The 14,816-nt window shown below is 37.6% G+C and overlaps 1 protein-coding gene across 10 annotated transcripts in view; it reads left to right on the forward strand.

Moving 5' to 3' along the window:
• Nucleotides 1–14,816, forward strand: part of slmapa (sarcolemma associated protein a) — an 87,001-nt gene that overhangs the window by 47,717 nt on the left and 24,468 nt on the right. For 8 of the 10 annotated variants that reach the window (XM_004548806.4, XM_004548805.6, XM_004548807.5 and 5 more), the window contains 8 exons: nt 3,551–3,587; nt 9,997–10,059; nt 10,994–11,089; nt 11,463–11,534; nt 11,626–11,766; nt 11,858–11,995; nt 12,371–12,539; nt 13,303–13,353. In XM_004548806.4, the coding sequence (XP_004548863.1) occupies nt 3,551–3,587; nt 9,997–10,059; nt 10,994–11,089; nt 11,463–11,534; nt 11,626–11,766; nt 11,858–11,995; nt 12,371–12,539; nt 13,303–13,353 (767 nt within the window). The remainder of the gene's footprint in view (nt 1–3,550; nt 3,588–9,996; nt 10,060–10,993; nt 11,090–11,462; nt 11,535–11,625; nt 11,767–11,857; nt 11,996–12,370; nt 12,540–13,302; nt 13,354–14,816) is intronic. The other 2 variants (XM_076884177.1, XM_004548811.5) reach the window with 1 other exon arrangement.

Here is a 14,816-nt window from a genome sequence, read left to right on the forward strand (position 1 = left end):
TCTTCTGAGCAGAATTTTACATGCAGCTCAGTAACCAAGCAAATTTGAGTTGGAGTTATAAGTATGTTCAGCTGAAGTGTGTGCTGCAATCCTTTTTATAAGAGGAAATGTATTGAAGTCCAGCTTGTTCTTGTCTCCTATAGAAAAACAACCAATTATTGATTTGTAAAATGTGTTTTTGTCATGAGAATTCATGCGACCCGTGAGTTTTTTGTTAAAGGAGCTGCTGCGTTCTACATTTCTGCAGGGAGTAGTGACACATTAACAGTGTTGAGTTATTTTTTTGCCCAGAGTTGAATTTACATTCCTGAACTGTGACTGTTTCTACGTAATCTCCACACTGTCTCTCAAACAAACCTGCATGACCTTGCTGTGCTGTAAGATTACAGTACTTTGGGTAAACACTGCACAAAATGACAGAGGCCCTGTTTCTGCAGGGCAGCAACTGAAGGTTTCACACTGTGGTTTTGGTTTAGATTTATTCTTCATTCAGCTCCTGTCAAAACTACTGTGTTTTTTAATTAATGCAACACAGAGAGCAGTGGAAGCGACTCACAGTGACTGTACTATATTATTATGCATGGTTTGACCTAAGGAAATGGAAAAATGTGATCCTGTGGAGCAGTGCAGTGTTAAAACAAGTGACCTACAAATTTATTGCACTGGTTTGTGATTTTTTTAAAATGAATGCATTCATCTTCTGACTGCTATGTCCTGCTGTGTCCTACATATCTTTACAATATGAATCCCACAGTTTACTGAAAAATTCAGTTATAATAACGAAGTTAAATCCATGGTATTACAAGAAAAGTGATGCTGTTAAAGAATAATTTAAATGGAAAGCTATAGAAGATGGTGGCCACTGTCTCTAAAAAGCCAACCAATAGCCAAAACAGGAAACAGATGAGCCAATCATTTGTTGCGCTTATGCATATGCAACAGAAGATGGTCATGACAGTTTCCACTGTATGGCTGGTATGTCTACATGCTATTGTGGCTAATATGGTAATTGGTTAGTACAAGTGAATGGTTTTTATATCCTAGTGACCATTAAAAGTGCAGATACATATTTGACTTTGGGTACCTACCTAAGCAGACACAATACAATGATTGTTGCTTGAGGAGACTGTATCAGGATATTCATGAGCCTGAGCTTTTGGTTCACAGGGATCATGTGTGTTCAAAATTCTTGAGCCATCCTTTATTTCTTTATAGAAAGGCTTAAGGGGAGAAAAGGTTGAAGTATGCCAAATTGCATAAGAACTGGACTGAAAATTAGTGGCAGCAGTCTTATGGGCCTGTTGCAATACCATCTTAAAAGCTTCTGATTGGTAACAGCTTCATTTTTCAGCATGGCAGTGATCCCAAACACTGCCAATGCAGTAAAAGCATCACCTGAGTGGAAAAATGCACAGCTGAACACCATCAGTCATGGATTGACCTCCCCAGAGAACTGGACCTCAGCATTATTGAAGCATTGTGGGATCATCCTGACAGAACAGAACAAATGGCAGGCATCTGTTTTTCCTTTATTTTTGCACTTGATCACTTACTTCAAATGTGCCCATTTCCCATTTTCTAGCAAAATGTAAAGAAATGATTGGCTTAAGACTGGTGCACAGTACTGTAGATGACTTTATTTGAAACGTTGGCCATGTTTGATATGAACATCTACCACTGCAACTATACATGACAGGAAATAAGGAAATGGATAGTAGATGCACTCTAAACTGTTATTATGTTTGCCTACTCTAATTTCTGTTTATTTCTTAAAGAAAATTAGATTTTCTGAATTCATTGAAGTTTATCTCATTGAAAGTACACAAATTTTAGCTTAAATTTTTACCTGTAGCTAATGTTACAACTGATAGCAGTATAACCTTAACAAAACTGTATAGTCAACTACATGGTTGATTTACAGGGTCTGACTGAAAATGTTTAATTTCCAGGCCTACTTGAAGACTTTGTTTGTTTGGTTTGTTTGTTTTCATCAGACAGTGATCTTTTTTTGGAACCTTGCAAACTGTAGTAAAGTAATTGTATCCTGTGCTTACACATCTCACTTGATTTGAGTGAAACGTTTCAATGCACTGTTTGGTGTTTTATTGGTCCATATATGTGAGTTTGAGATGTTATTAAAGTCAGACTTTATGTAACAGGATATTTTTGAGACTGGCCTCAAGGTGTTGTCTGCAAGAAAACAGTCGCATCAATCTCTGACTTTTCCTGTACTTTAAGGGAAATCCTCTCAGGCTTAAGCTTGACTTGACTGTGTTTGATGTAATTGCAGCAACCACACCACACTGATCCAACATACACAGCAGCCACTGCAGTGTGATTCAGTGCAAGTTCACTAAAAGTTAAAAACACATATGTGTCTGAGTGTTTTTCAGGCTGCAAGTGAAACTGATAATGAGTATGTGAATTAAATTAGTCAACTAATAATATTATTTAAAAAAAAAAAAAAAAAAAAAAAAAGGAAACCAGTTATCTGCCATTTTGAAGTAACACATGGCAATATTTATTTGACTCTTAGGTTTCAGTTTTGTTCCAGTATAGCAGGGTACTTAGGAATTTAGTGTGATTTCATGTCTTTCCAAAAGCAAACACACAAACAAAAGATATCCACTCATCTTCCTATAAAAGTATCACTGAGATACTGAGTATTGTTATTAGTGTATGTCACATAAAACCCACCTGAGTGCAGTCTCTGATGGAGCATTTAGCTGAGCTCAGTGAGCTGTGAAACGTGTGAAAACAGGTTAACTATTAAAAATGGTAATAAAAAAATACTAATACTACAATAATTATTCCTACTGCTACTACCGCTATTACAGCTACCACCACTACTAATAACTGACTGGGATTTTTTTCATACACTTGGTCATAACCAGGTTATTATCTTTTCTTGTTAGTTTCACCCTTTTATGGACTTTCCTGTCAACAAAGGTTTTGTTGCAGGCTGTAAACATGATTATTTATGTTGCAAAGTTAGACATTTTAACATGTGAGTCTGTGCCAACTAACTCACTTTAAAAGCCTGCCTTAAGTGGCCATTAGAGGGACTGCAGTTATTTTCTTCATGAATTGACTTCATTTTTCAGACCTGGAGGTTTTTGCTTGATTAAATTACATACATAAATATGTAATATATAAATGCTCACTTTTTATTTTTCCCCAGTTGCATAAATAACCTATGAACATAACCAAAGTTTTAGTCTGAAAAGTTAGGGTTTTTTTTCCTTTGTCTTTTCCTCTGCTCTTCCCATCTAAAAATTGTTGCAAGGCTCAGTTGCTGAGTGGATATTTTTTACATCAAGTGATTTATACCTGGTGAAATGTCAGAAAGGTGTGGGAAATGGACTCCTTGTTGCCAGTGACTTGGTCGTAATAGAATGAATGTTTTATTAAAATGAGCTGAAAAACCGATGTCACAAGACTTTTCCAGGAACATTTTTTTTATTTCGGTCTCCGTGGTTACTCCACGTGTCTTTGCTCTTTGGTGTTTCTATGGTGACGAACTTTTTTCTCTCCTCTCTTCCTCTTTCAGTGTCATCCAGCCTCCATTACCACTACCTATAGACAAGGTAAGAACAGAAGTATGTATGTGTGTGCGTGTTTTTGTTAGTGTTGTCCTGTCCCATGTCAAAGTGTCTCTCACTCACTCACATGTAGGGCTACACCTCAGAGAAGCATCTAAGAGTGTGTGTTTGTATTTCTAACACACATAAGTGGTCTTTAAACACACAGAGTGGACTTAGTCAGCTGACAAAGGAATGCAGAGATCCCTGCCAGTTGGTGCTGCAGCATTACAGAAATCCTTCATGTGCATCAAGAAGCAGGATTTCTTTTTTCTGCCACTGTACAGGCTGTGGTTTCACATACATTTAGATGTTTGTCCACTCAAGTTTAAAAAGAAATTTGTTATGTTCTCAGAGCTAGGATGTGACCTCTCTAAACTGAAGTCCCAATGCTTTTGGAGATCAACTATTTGTTTAGATTCATAATTAGGGGTGGGATTTATCAATTAAAATCGATTCTGGCTTGGATAACGTGATATCGATTTAGGGCTGCTCAATTAATCGAATTTTAATCACGATTACGATCTGGGCTTTCAACGATCATTAAAAATGACTGAGCCGATTATTAGCCCCTCCCTCATTTATCCGCGACACCTTAAAGGCCGGTCCGTGAAAATATTGTCGGGCATAAACCAGTCCGTGGCGCAAAAAAGGGTGGAGACCGCTGATTAAGAGGACCCGAGGGAAGCTCGGAAAGCTAAGCAGAAGTTATTTGGAGAGTGACTGCCGTTGGTTGAAAAGAGTTAAAAAAAAAAAAAAAAAACTTCAGTGGTGTTGCACACTATTTTATATTATTTTTTTAAAGTCATTGTTAACCCTTTAAAGCCGGTCAGAGCAGCATGCTCCGTTTTGCGTAACTATTTTTAAATCCCTGTAGAACCTGAACCGTGTAAGCTAGCGCAATAATTTGTTTTGCATATGAAACCGGAGGAGTTGTACTTACATCTGATGCCATCAGCTTGTCCTCGGTCACGGTTTCGTTCCACATATAGCTTTGCAAAAACTGCATAAAAAGCGCTTGCAGGAACAAAAACATAATATTCCAGAAACACGCTTTGCCGTTCCTATCAGCTGTTCGTAACACTTCCCACAGTGAAATGATGCACATGCTGTTTTCTTTGCAAATTTGCATCATAGGATTGTTTTTTGTTTTTCCTGCAGTATATAAAAATTGCTGTATCTCCAAAATAAAACTATGAAGACACTCAAAATAAATTTCCTGTTGTTGTAAACTATTTTTTGCAACTTTATTGTATTTAAAGTTTTGAGGGATAAACCTCTTAAACTTCTCCAAGTAGAAATATATGTAAACAAAACAAAAGCGATTTTCAATTTTTTTTGTAGTTTATTGCACTTTTTTGCAATTTATGTAATTACTATGCACTTAATGCATACATATTATTAAAATATGGGCTATAACAGTTGTATTGATGTATAGCAACTTGAAATGCTCCCACAAATGGCACTACAGCATGTAAAAAAAAAAAAATAAAAATAATATAAGCTCTGGTGGACTTGGTTCTATAGTAGGTCTTAAAGGGTTAAATAAATATCGTCAAATAATCGTGATCTCAATTTCAGTGAAAATAATCGTGATTATCATTTTTGCCATAATCGAGCAGCCCTATATCGATTCATTAAACTCCTGAATCGATTTTTAAATATAAATTTATTTTGCCTGAAATACCAGAATCTCAGGTTAAACCTCACAAAATTTCTACAACCACCAAACAGCTAAAACAGTAAATGACAGCAGGTACACTGATTCTGCACAAAGACGTAAACATAAAACGCAGACCCAACGCATCCGAATCAGTGAGCTGTCGTCTTTCTCACCTGACGCACGTACGCCGACACGCCGTCGGGGCTGAAAGCCAACAGCTCACTGATTTTGAAGCGTTGGCGGGCACTTTGTGTTTATGTCCTTTTTGCGCTAGATTCTGAAGCTGCAGATTTTATCTCTCTCCAAACAATACTGACTGAACCAGCAGCCAAAGACGATCCAAACTACGCTTCACATTTTGCTTCACATAAACATCGTCACGAATTTCCTCTTACTTTTGCTGTTTTGCTTCCACCACGATAAAATCACACTTCATGTAGAGCTCTCTCTCTCTTTCTCTCTCTCAGGAATAGTTTCCCATCTAAAAATCTGTTTTTTGCATTATTCGCTTACTTATTACCCACCAGTCTACAGTCTGCTGGTTCTTTTTGGGTTTTTTTTGTTAACTAACTTCCGACAACAAAGCCTCATTTCTGCTGTTCAATACTGAACAAATGTAAACTTAAACTTAAAATTACGCAAAATTTCAAAATGCTTAGCTGTGTCTCTAATCAAACCTCTGTAACTTTGCTCTGCTTCACTTTGTTTTTGACTGCACAATATGTTTAAGGTCATCTGCTATAAAAACCCAGACCAGGAAAACCGCCTTCATGTTTTTCTGTGTTTTATCCTCAGTTACTTTGACACAAAGGAATCTGCTGTGATGCTCACACCTTTGATAAAGTCTCACAAGTGTCAGCTTTCTTTTTATAGATATAAAAAATATAGATATGTACTGATAAGTGATCAGAATTGTAATATTTCTGACTGCCTGAGGCAAAATTTCCCCGATTCGAATCAAATCGTGGATCGAATCGATGCGGGACCTTGTGAATTGGAATTGAATCAATTCTAGATGAAAAGTTATCTGTAACCTGTTACGAGTTCAAAAATTGGGGATGGAGACAAGAGAAAAAAACCACAATAACAACACTGGTCCGGCCGGGTTAAGTCAAACGATGATTTTAATGAACACACGCGTGGGAGATGGACACTTTTCTCTCACACGGCGCCTAAGCTACGACCTTGGCTCCCTGTTTTATCTGCTCCTGCTGAGATGGGACAGAAAACTCCAGCATGCTCTGTTCTCTTCTAATCAGAAAAATAAGGCGATGACTCTCTGCAAACAGTATTTCTTATAACATCATAAAACAATATCATTCATCCACAATAAATCAGCAGTCTAATGTAATGCAAATCAGTTTAACTAATGCAATAGTTATCAGCTTCTTCTAATTCAGGAGAATAATGCAAACTCAAACTACATAATAATTCACAATCTTTAATTAGGGGTATAACATGGCATAAAATAATATTATAACGTAACAAACCCCTCACTAGAAAGATCCGTTATTTGCAGCATTTCACATTTCAGTTATTGATTTGGAAATTCATATCTATGAAAATCAATTCTAGCTTTACCAAAGTCTACATCAGCATGTGGAACACTTCAGACTTGCGTGACTCGACTTGCCATTGTTTATTTTAGTGTGCTTTAAAGTCTTCTCCTGTGTCTTCACGGTAAGGAGAGATGAAGGGGTGAATAAGCAGCTAAGTTGCTGAGCTGTGCTGTGACTGCACACATGCCTTGACTCCGGTTGTGTTTGGGTTAAATGGGATGGGTTAAAAAATGTTTTAATGTTTGAATTGTGTGTAAAAACTGCTTTTCACAGATAATGTCCATAATCCACACAGCGGGACATTATCTTTTATACAGTTGCACGGTTTAAATTTGGGCCAGCTTTGGTGGGATTTGCAATCCTGCAAATCTAACACTCAAAATTTGGTTTTCCCAATTTACAGTAATATTGGTCATTCCTGTCATGCTTCTTGGAATCTGCCTCTCCATGTGGGGTGAATTTCCAAGCCAAATTAAAAGATGCTAAAATTTGCAACACTGAAAGCTGCTGTTCCAGGAAGTCTCACAAACCTACACAGACAGGCATCAAAGAGCATGAATGAAGCCAAAAACAAAATACCCTGTACAATTTAAAGTACACTTTTTTTTTTTTCTACAAGTCAGGTGCTAAATTCAGTCATATAGACTTCTTTTAAAGTTCCAGAAGGAATTGAGGTTGATTCTTTAACCTCAGTGTTGTAACATTGGGAAAATTCCTTAGTACTGTAATTGGGAAATTTGCTGTTAGAGTTTAGCTGATAAATTGACTAGTACCAATGTATTGTATGTACACTACAAGATAATTTCTGCATATAAAAATATTGGAATTTATCAAGAGACTTTGAGCTTCCCACAAAGTAAAATCTTTAGATATATGAAAATATTGATTTTAATCAGTGGTTTTTGTTTTTGTTTTAATAGTGGGATTTCCTTAGAATAAAGTTTTGTCTTTTTTTATTTTGTTTTGGTTTTTTGCAAATAGTCATAAAATATTAGGAAAGTGCACAGATTTATGCTCAGTAAGGCAACACGGACCGTTTTGAGAATGTAAAAACCTGTACTGGTATCAAGAAGTTCCAGTAATAAGGTATCAACCATTTGAAAAAGAAATAAAAAAATGAAATCAGTAGAAATTACGAGCTTTAGTTGCTCTGGTTTGTTTTACAGCTACTTTGCAATTAGTTGAATTAGTCCGCATGCAACAGCTGGCTCCCAGTGCTGTGTTCACACAAGGGATAATTTATCATGTAATTTGAATGAACGAGTAAATCTTTGTCATATCATAACGAACACCTTTCTATAGTTTCCTGTACCACACCACATGTGATCATGTAGACACATGGTACTTTAACAAATTTATTTAAACACATTATATAGATGTAATGTAATGTAACTCTATGTGTCATACAGTGCAGTATCAGACTAATTGTTTACCCATAGTGTGTTGTACCAGGCTTCCTCTGTTGCCTCGCCCTGCTCTGATTCTTCCTCAGAGCAGCAAAGACAGTATAACCTGTCTGAGGAATGTAGGCTTGTGTGTGAGCACGCCTGAGAGGAGCTATGATTACATTTGAGCCATTCTTAAACATAGTTAAGTGTTCTAAAGCAGGATCCTCACATCTCCCAGGTCTCAACACACAGTCATATGTGTGTGTGTGTGTGTGTGTGTGTGTGTGTGTGTGTGTGTGTGTGTGTGTGTGTGTGTGTGTGTGTGTGTGTGTATAAATGTATTAAACCTTATGTAGGTTAGCGCCACAAGTGTAAAAGGTGTTTTCCTCATTATGTTTTCATACTGGTAACAAACATAAAACATCGATAGCAAAGGGCATGCTGATTTGATTTGTACACATATATACAAGGATAAAAGAAAACCAGCTCACAGATCTATTATAAAAACCAACCAGCAGGAATAGCTGTGGACATACAAAGGTGACCATGCGGCTTTGATATTTCATGGTTAATCTGTTGTCTGACAACAGGAACATATTTATTATTTGCCTGTATTAAAATACTGTGTAAGTGTAAAGTCTGTGAGAAGCAAGCAGATGGAAATGGCTAACAGAAATCCAGCTGAGCGTAACACTAATGGACACTATCAGTACTCGTTATCAGTCACTCCTTAAAGTTTAATTTTCCACAGAGCTTTTCAGAATCGTGTTTATTGGCCAAATATATGTGCAGACACATACAGGGAATTTGGTTCCGGTAGATGGTGGCTCTCAAGCACAGCAATGTAAAACACACACACACACACACACACATACACAAAGCTGTGTAAACCAACTATAAATAACGAATCTAAACTTATATACATAAAATACAGAAATGAATGAGGTGTACATGAAATCTTTCTTCAGATGACTGGAGAACCTGAACATGTCAGTGTGGTTATTTGTAGGCTGTATTGAGTGTTTTCATCACTTTGCTTGCTATCACGCAGACCTATTTGAAATTTGACTAGATTTGTTTCGTTAAGGATTCTTTCGTTAAATTCAACAGCCTCCAACAACAAAAAGAAAAGCAGTACTAACTTTAACACTTTTTTGTGCTAAATATGTTTTGCTACTGGCAGTCAGTAGCAGATAGTTAGCATCCATTCTATGATACACAACTTAGCACTGACCCAGGCTTAAAGTGTGGAAAAGCATGGGGCTGTGAAGGTACTGCATGTAGGCCACCAGAAGTAAATTACAATAAATATGTTGTAAATTATACAACTTAAAAAAAACAAACAGAACTAAGAAGAATACACTACATTATTCATTTTCTGACCCGTTTTTGATACTGAAGTAATTTGTCATTATCAGAGGGAAAGCGGTAAAAATTAAGTTGTGGCTACAACAGTAACAGTTGCATAGATGCATAGATAAACATTACTGACTGACAAACAGATATTGAAATGAAAGTTATTAACGGAGAGTCGTTCAGAGAATTCTGAAGCTCAAAGTGAGTCAATGAAAGCAGAGAATTATATATTTCATGTCATGTTTTAATGATCAGAGATGTAGTCAGACAGAAGTGGACACTGTTCCTGTGCTCTGTCTTCATGTATGTTTGTTGTTGTATGTTAAGGTCAGCTTACTCTTTAACCTTTGGTTTTTCAGCTGTTTATTGACTCCTTGCATTCAAACAAAAGGCTGAATGAGTCTCAGACAACTGTCAGCATGTTTCCATGGTTTGTGTTCGTTTTTTAGGTTGCAGCCAACACTCCCAGTATGTATTCTCAGGAACTGTTCCAGCTCTCCCAGTATCTACAGGTAACACACTGACACCTACTGGACATATTTGAGAACTACACTAACAATAATGAGTCTGAAATGTGATTGTGCTTCTCCTTATTTTCTTATTTATATAAATATGTACAAACACAGTTAAACTGGTGCTTGCTCACATACAAATAATCATGGTGAGCCATAAGTTCAGGCTTCGGACTGCTCTAAACAGCTGGTTTATGGCTGTTTTTGCACCATCTATATGATGCCATGCAGAGGGATATCCTTCATATAGTTATCAGGCTTGAAGGCTCCACCCACCTGCTGGTCAACCCTTGTGTTTACCAACAGGAGCCAATCAGAAGAATGCAGGCTTACTCTGTTACACCCCAAAGGACTAAAGTTATGAAGCTGGGAAATGAACAGAATAGGTCTGCTTTAACAAGACAACATTGGTAATATGAAGACTTGACAGGAGTATTTCTCTGATGTGAAATTGATGTGAATTTTTATCTGATAAAAAAATAGATTACATAATGAAAAGCATACATCAGAGGTCATTACTAAAAACCAACTTTCTATAAAGCACAAAGAACTGAAATGAAGAATACATGTTTAAATTATTTCTAAAGGAAGAGTGAAAAAATCTGATTACTGGTTTTGTTTTTATTTTTAATTTTTATATTATCCGTTTTTAGCTACAATCACTTAAGATTGTAGCTAAAAACGGAACCATGTATAATATTATCATAAATGTTGATGCACTGTACCAGAGTTGGCTTAGAACTAATTTGCATCCTCATTCCCTCGGAAGGTTCCAAGCAAAGATTACAATAAACCGCAAAGAAAAAGCAGCTAACTGAAGTTAACTGGTGCACTAATATTAGTGGATAAAAATCAGACATTGTCATAAATAACTGTGTAAGCTTTTGTTTGTGCTGAGTTATTTTTCATCGACGACCTCCCTCTCACTCTCTAGGAGGCCTTACACAGAGAGCAGATGTTGGAGCAGAAGTTAGCCACTCTGCAGCGTCTGTTAGCCACCACTCAGGAGGCCTCAGAGAGCAGCTGGCAGGTAGGAAATACCACGTTTCATTCTTCATTCTTCACAAGTTGAGGAACAAGTGCAGCTGTGATCATGCTTTCTGGCAGCTCAGCATTTAGTCTTTTTAGTAACATATAAGTATAGTGTTTCCCACAAATCACAAATATGAGCACAACAAAATGAGGCACAGCACTTTCATTGGTTATTTAATAATAGAGCCTATATAGAGTTGTGAACTTGGATTCACCTCGAGTTTGCAACATCATATCTAACTGCTCATATTTAATCAGGGTCATTTAGTACACTACGCTGCGATTAGTTAAACTAATTTGTGTTGTTTTCATCTATAGATGGTATCTAATGTGATAAGGACTGCTGTAAACTAAGTGTGTGTCTCCTACAGGCTTTGATTGATGAGGACCGTCTTCTCTCCAGGCTGGAGGTGATGGGCAGTCAGTTACAAGCTTACTCTAAGGTATACATACACATAAAAAAATGGCTGCATACTTCTACAATGAATCAAAGCAAAGTTAAAATGATCATCGCATTTTAAAATTCTCTTTCAGTCCCAGACAGAGGAAGGGATCCGTAAGGAGCTCTTGGCTCTTCAGGAGGACAAACACAACTACGAGACAACGGCAAAGGAGTCTCTGAGGAGAGTTCTGCAGGAGAAGATTGAGGTGGTCAGGAAGCTGTCAGAGGTGGAGGTACAATACACATGTGTATATGGTATGCACAGAATGAAACTAATTAAAATTTCTAAGCTTAACATTTGGTGCCATCTCTGCTGTTGTGCAGCGCACGCTCAGTAACACCGAGGACGAGTGCACCCACCTGAAGGAGATGTCTGAAAGGAGTCAGGAGGAGCTGAGGGAGCTCGCCAACAAGTACAACGCGGCCGTTAATGAGATCAAAGAGCTCACTGACAAAATTAAGGTAACCGTCAAGGAAAAATTATTTATTTTCCTGCAGCATTACTTTATTTTAGAACAAGTTTTATTTAAATGTGTTTTTGGGAGATATATTTAGAATAAAATTATCTACAAATTCAGTAGAGGGAATCTGTGCTCATTTTAAGCTCATTTTGTGTTTTATCCTTAGACTCTGCTAGAGCAGCTTTGCATTATTTATAGTTCAGAATAATCCTTATTTATCAAAAATGGGAGCTGTGTTTTATGTAGCATATAATCTTTTTTTCTATTTGCTTTCTCCCCATTTCCCTCCTTATTCCACTTTTTTTTACCCTTGTCTTTGTCCTCTTCTGTTCCTTCCTTTGGCTAACCTCTCCTACGTCCTTTTCTCTTCCTCCAGGCTGCAGAGGGAAGACAAGAGGAGCTCACTCAGCGGGGCGCGACAGAGAAGAGGGAGTTGGAACTACGGATTGAGGAAATGGAGGAGAAGGAGCAGGTTCTCCAGGCTCGCATCGAGGCTCTGCAGGCAGACAATGACTTCACCAATGAGAGGCTCGCTGCCCTGCAGGGTACAAACACACGCGCGCGCACACTTCAATTCATGTGGCATTACACAGACTTGGACGCTTAATCCAATCATATGGTTGCGTAAATCAAAGCTTGATCCCAAAATGTAATAAAAGCAACTGGACAGCAACTTCTCATTCAGGAGGAGCTCAGAGTTGATCTGCTACTTGCAATTAGACATCTGAGTGTATTTAGGCATCCGATTAGGATGTTGGATCTGTTTTGCAATAGTTAATGGAGAAAATGACAAAAAGTGTATTTTGACTAAATTGTGAGGAGGTCATATTACTGTAGTATGAGACAGGTGGCTGGTCAAAACAATTTATAACAAATGAAAGGTCTCCTTTTTACCTGTGCTTTAATAACATGCTCATCCTCTAGTCATAATCCTTTTCGCAGCTTAAAAAATGCCAGCCCTCTCGTGTACTTTGTGGTCCAGTAACTTAGAATATTTATAAACATCATAGCCAATTTCAGTTTTGTACTGAATGACCTGGTTAAACTCATGATAGGTTGGATACATTAAATGATGGTTTTTCAGTCACCTGGTGATCAATCTGCATCATCTGCATCTTTACAACTATACACAGAGCAAACACACTGTCCTATTTAACCCGCTGGCATAGTGATCCCTTTACGCCAGTCACTTTAATAACATAGCGCCTCTTGTGCAGGTCAGATCATGTCTTCGACCTGTGCTCGGACTTCCTGTCAGTCAACACTTCTCTCTGCTTTTGTTGTTGTTGTTGTTGTTGTTGCTTACAGTGCGGTTAGAACAGCTACAAGAGAAAAGCATTAAAGAGAACAACAGTCTGGGTGAGTCCACATGTCCTGGGTTTGCGTCATCTGCATCACCGTCTGTTTGTGTATCTCTATCACTTCCTCAGCCTCCACTAATGATGCATGACAGCTTCCTGCATGATTTCCATGTAATTTCCTGTTGCTTGCTGCTCTTATCACTGAACTTCTATCTGTCTGTCACGGGAATCTGGGTGTCTTCTGTTTTCGTCTTGTTTATGGTAGCATGACATCCAGCCTTCGGGTTTCCATTTCCTCCGGTAGTTTATATCTTGGTGCAGGAACTGAAGCGTTCAAATAAGTCCTGAGAGTATTCAGAAAGTGTCATCTTTTTCCACGTTTATAATCAGAAACATAAACACTGAGATAAAATGACCTAAATTTAAGTTTTCAAATATTAGGAAGGTTTATAATAATTAGTTTTAGGTGATGTTACTTATAGAAATACGATGTTACACAGCAATATTACTGGGGGGTTAACAGGAAGTTAAAATAATTTATCAGGAATATATCCAGTTTTGAAAATCAGTGGAGAATATATTGGGCATGGTTGTCAGGCTCAGTTGCAGCCCTCTCCTCTTATACAGACCTATTATATGAAAAGTGGCTGCACATGAGCGCACCCTGCAGCATTATTGACTATCATAAGTCACCAGAAATGGGAGCTGTAGGACCAGCATCATTTATGCTTATTACAGTATGAAATATAGCAAATATTTCCAACTTTGTAAAGGTTGTTCTTATTATTCCAGTTATGACTTATTTGAATAAGTAAACAAATAGTAAAGCTTTACACTGCATGTTAAAACAAATTAGGGGATTAAGGCACCGCACACTAGCTGCATCCATCATACAGTATGTGGGTTCTTGTGCAAAAAAACGTTGTGGTCATTTTCCAGAGATTTTTACGGTTCGCTCACCAATAAAGCAGCTCAGTTTTATAGTGTAACTACATATATCTCTACAATGATTCCAGCTGATGTAAGATGTTGCACTAGGCAACGAGAATAGAGGGAATAGAGGCGAGTTCAGAATTGATTGAGCAACTTGAGCAAAAAACTTTCTTTGTTTGTTTCTCAACTCTTCAGCTGTGATTCTTCTGATGCCATTAAGAAATGGAGGGGAAGCTTGATGACGCCCTTAAATGGCAGCTTGAGCTGTTTGGTTTAACTTTGCTGTGAGATAGTGAGAGGAAGAAAAATGTCGTTTGGAGAAAAGTGAGCGAGATAGGGTTATTATTATTATTTTTGGTACATTCTGAAACTGGGAGTTGAAATGTGAAAGTGGGTCTCTGACGAACAGGTAAAAAAATATGACGTGAAACTAAGGCGAGTAAATATTTTACCTAAAACAACCAAAGGTTTGCTGATGCTGTGGCTCTGGTGATCTGAACTTTAATTTATGTTAAATTAGTAGTTTTTACCCCTCAGCCGTAAAAGGCTGATGAGGTATTGTTGTCACACCGCCTAAAGCGTTTTCTT

This window comes from Maylandia zebra, linkage group LG5 (assembly GCF_041146795.1).
Source record: "Maylandia zebra isolate NMK-2024a linkage group LG5, Mzebra_GT3a, whole genome shotgun sequence".
NCBI lineage: Eukaryota > Metazoa > Chordata > Actinopteri > Cichliformes > Cichlidae > Maylandia > Maylandia zebra.